General features: G+C 55.0%; 1 protein-coding gene across 2 annotated transcripts; it reads right to left on the bottom strand.

Annotated features, from left to right (window-relative positions):
- Positions 1 to 667: 667 nt before the first annotated feature.
- On the bottom strand, positions 668 to 2142 carry LOC4330314 (growth-regulating factor 10-like). 2 transcript variants are annotated; one of them, NM_001416825.1, is made up of 3 exons: positions 1817 to 2142; positions 1441 to 1713; positions 668 to 1333 (listed from the first exon to the last, which is right to left on the bottom strand). In NM_001416825.1, the coding sequence occupies exons 1-3, from the start codon at positions 1893 to 1895 to the stop codon at positions 1050 to 1052; spliced, it is 636 nt and encodes a 211-aa protein (NP_001403754.1). In that variant the 5' UTR covers positions 1896 to 2142; the 3' UTR covers positions 668 to 1049. The 2 variants fall into 2 exon arrangements, with proteins under 2 accessions (NP_001403754.1, NP_001403753.1); NM_001416824.1 differs by having other exon boundaries at positions 668 to 1327.
- Between the last annotated feature and the right edge of the window lie 1571 nt (positions 2143 to 3713).

The raw sequence follows: 3713 nt of genomic DNA, 5'->3' as shown, positions 1-3713 counted from the left end.
CTAGACGTCGATTCCCACAATGCCACACCACCATGCTCCTAGCCGGCGAGCTCCTATCAACATGCTAGATCCAGGCGACTTCCGAAGAAAAGAGCATCAGATCCACAGGAGCTCCGTCATCACCGTGTTAAGCCTTGGATGGATGAGAAAGGGACCCGCCACGCCACCGTCCTTGCACCCACGCGGAACTCCGGCGGTATGCTCGGGCGGCAGAGAGGTCGAGGAGGGGTCGATGAGTTCGGGGTAAAACAACTGCACGATATCCCTATGATCTGCCTGCCAACCGTTCTCTGGAGTAGAATGTTCACATGGTTTGGAAGGTGAAAAAAAATGTAGAGAAAACGCCTGATCAATCAGCGTTGCATTGCAGTTTGCAAATCAAAGCCGGCATTGTCGCGATAGGCGTCATGCTCAGCGAAGTGGAGTACAACGATGCACCCGATCACCGTTTCCATGCGTCAAGTGAGCAGCACAGCAGCAGCAGCAGCGTTGCCTGCGACCCAGCGAGTCATGCAGTGCGAGTCGGGACTTGTCGCTGGGCCACTGCACCACGCCCAGACAGAGAGCAGCATCCAATGCCTCACTCTGCCCGAGCCACTGACTGACAAGGTCAGTGCATGCAGGCTGCAGCTGCTGCAGAGCGCTCTCTTTCTCTCTCCCCCCGCGCGGCCCCAGGACACGCCCCTCGCCGGGGCCCCCCCGTCGCCCATGCCACCACCACCGCGGCCACCGCCACCGAGGCAGGCGCGCTCCCCACAACCCAACCAAAGAAAATTATCGCCGCACCTGCCGCCTGCGTCGTGTGTCGCCGGCCATCACGCGACGCACGCACGCACGCACGTCTACAGGCGACAACCGCTCAAACTCAACAAGTACTCTACCTCTACTCCAACTACAAGCATCGCGTGCCATCGAACACGGTGAGAATTGTTTTGGCTTCAAAAGTTGCGAGGAAAAAAAGAGTTACAGGACATGACATAATCCCTGCGGATTTGGGTTTTCCCATGCGCCGAGACAAACAAACAAACGGGCGCCGGTCTGGTCACTGGTCAGGTGGCGCGCGCGGTGCCGTGGGCGAGGAGGACGCTGGTGGGGGAGAAGACGATGCCACCGCCGCCGCCGTTGTTCGCCGGGGTGGCGGCCGCGGAGGCTTCCACAGGCTTTCTTGAACGGCCGCGTCCGCGGTGGACGTGCCGCTCGCAGTACTTGTGCCCCGGCACCACGTCGCGCGAGCACCGCCACTTCTTGCCGTCCGTGCGCCTGCACCGCCCTGGGTCCGGCTCCATGCTGCTCCGGTAGTCGAAGCACAGGTTCCCCAACCCCATCACTGCCACTCAAATGTCAAAAACGGCGTCCACATTATCGAATGATCGGAAAGCTCGACACCAATCAGGCCAAACGCAATGAGAAGAAAAAGAAAAATATCTTGTTGGCACGTACGGGAAGGGAAGCGGTGCGGGCCGAAGGAGGAGGACGCGACGCTCTTCCAGATGGGGAGCACGAGGTGCACCGGCACGGGCGCGCCCGCGGCGAAGTAGCGGTAGATGAGCACCTGGTGCTCCAGCTCCTGCTGCTGCATGAACGTCAGCGCCGTCGCCTTGTGCGCCGCCGCCGCCGACGCTTCCACGTCACGCTCGCCGCGGCTGTCGCCGCCGAGTCCAAGCCCCAGCCCAAGACCCACCGGCGGCGGGGGTGCTGCCATGGTCACCACTCCTACGAAAACACACACGCCAGACTTATCAACACGACTTGCACACAAACACGATTACATGTTCGCTCAAAAAAAAAAAAAGAACACGCTTACACAAACACATACCGGCATTCGGGTCAGCGCCGGAGAGGCGAGGCAGCTTGGACGGTGGCTGCGGCGAGTCGGCTTCCTTCTCCTCATCCATTCTGACAACTCGGCTTGTAACTCCTCGCTCCTCGGTTTCGAACTCAATGGAGGTAAGGTTTGGGGTTCTTGGTGGGAAGAGGAATGAAGAAAGAAGATGGGGGGCAGTGAGTTGTCAGAGGAAGGGTGAAGGAGTGGGCATATATTTATGCGTGCGACGGCTCCCCGTCGTCTGGTCGCCCGGTAACTTGTGCGCAGAGGTAATAACGGAAGCTGAGGGGATGTGTGGGCTGTACATTGCTTGCGGTGGGCGCGCGCGGAGGTGTCGCGGCGTCGGCCCCTGGCGCCGGGAGATGACACGAATGAAAATACTTTCGACATTTTCTGGGCGTTGGACGGACGGGCTTGACAGCCTTTTTATCGCTTCTGCTCGTTTACTACTTTTCGCGTTGGATGGACGCAGCAACGTGTTTTTGTGAAAAACGGATGCTCGGATCACGTGTTACTATGGTTGATAAACCAACGTGTTATTACTACTATTGTCGCTCTCTCATCGCCAATTCTATACCGGGAAAAAGTGCACCATGCATTTACCTATATAAGTTTTGGTAGGCCGACCTCCATTGATTCTAATTCTGCAATATTCCCATCTTACGAAAAGAAAAACAGTGTATATAGAATGTCGTTTTGTGCTAGGTTGGCAATGGGATATGACGAGAGTGGGTTGGACAAGAATGGCCCTGCCCCAAAGGCCCTAATCCTTGATTCCATCTTCCACAACCAACCGTGCTAGCTTCTTTAGGCAGAAACTTGATGGGGCCCAAATACCTGATCGGGCCATTGCACGGTCGTTGGTGTGCAACTGAGACACACCAAATGGTAAGATGCAACGGTGGAGGAGATGGAGATAGCAGGGTGAGAGCTGGTGAGGTGCCACGCTAGTAGAGGTGGATGTGGGCGCATAGAAGCCAATGCATGCGAGACACGATGGTAAAGACGTGAACTCGTTTATGAGCAGCAAGCGGTGGAAGGTGGAGCACGAACCTCACGCAGGACATGATCGCGACTCATGACTTGTACCGTAGGCGACGTTGATGCCACTGGAGTCACAAGCAAGAAGTCAACGGTGGGTTGGTGTAGGTAGCGGGGTGACACAAATCGAGTGGTTAAAAGAGGAATTGGGGGGGGGGGGGGGTTGGTGGATCTGGCAACGTAGGTTGCCAAAGATGGTGGACGCTTGGTGGCGTGGAGGAAGCTTGACACTGGAGTTATAGAAGAAGATATCTACTCAACCATGCAGTCCATCTAGATAGTAAAGAGGAGGTGGCCAACCGTGGTGTCGTCAAGGCTATGGTGGCGATGACGGGCGCATCTAGATGTCTAGTGAAAGCTAGAGGAATTAGAACGGATAGAGGGGATAAGGTTTTGGTTCATGAATCTTGGTGAGATCTCAACCATTGGAATTTGAGTGATTCTTTCCACAAGACGTTCATATGACACTAGACAACCCCGGTTTGTATTCGAGCCTACTAAATGGGTTTTCTTAAGAATTATGAGTTGTTTCTATTGGCCTTATCGTTTTCGAGGCCTCATGGTAGGAATGGATCCCTGGCCTTGGTTATGCACAATGGAACATCCCCCCTCCTCGCGCATGTGGAACCCATGGGGCAAAATCTACTCCGTCCCAAGCCTCATAGGGGCAGAGACATACCCCAATGGGATTTGGCCACCCTTAATATATATGCGTATGCAAGTATGCAAGGAAAAAGAACTCGTGATTTCTAGGCCTACCAGGCTAGTTGATCTACAATTTGTCTAGACTCATGTCAAAATATGCACATGTTAATATATGTATGTGTTTGGTGGGACCGTACGTTCC

Source organism: Oryza sativa, chromosome 2 (genome assembly GCF_034140825.1).
Source record: "Oryza sativa Japonica Group chromosome 2, ASM3414082v1".
NCBI lineage: Eukaryota > Viridiplantae > Streptophyta > Magnoliopsida > Poales > Poaceae > Oryza > Oryza sativa.
Note: the sequence above shows the minus strand (reverse complement) of the source record. Positions and strands in the feature narration are given on the sequence as shown.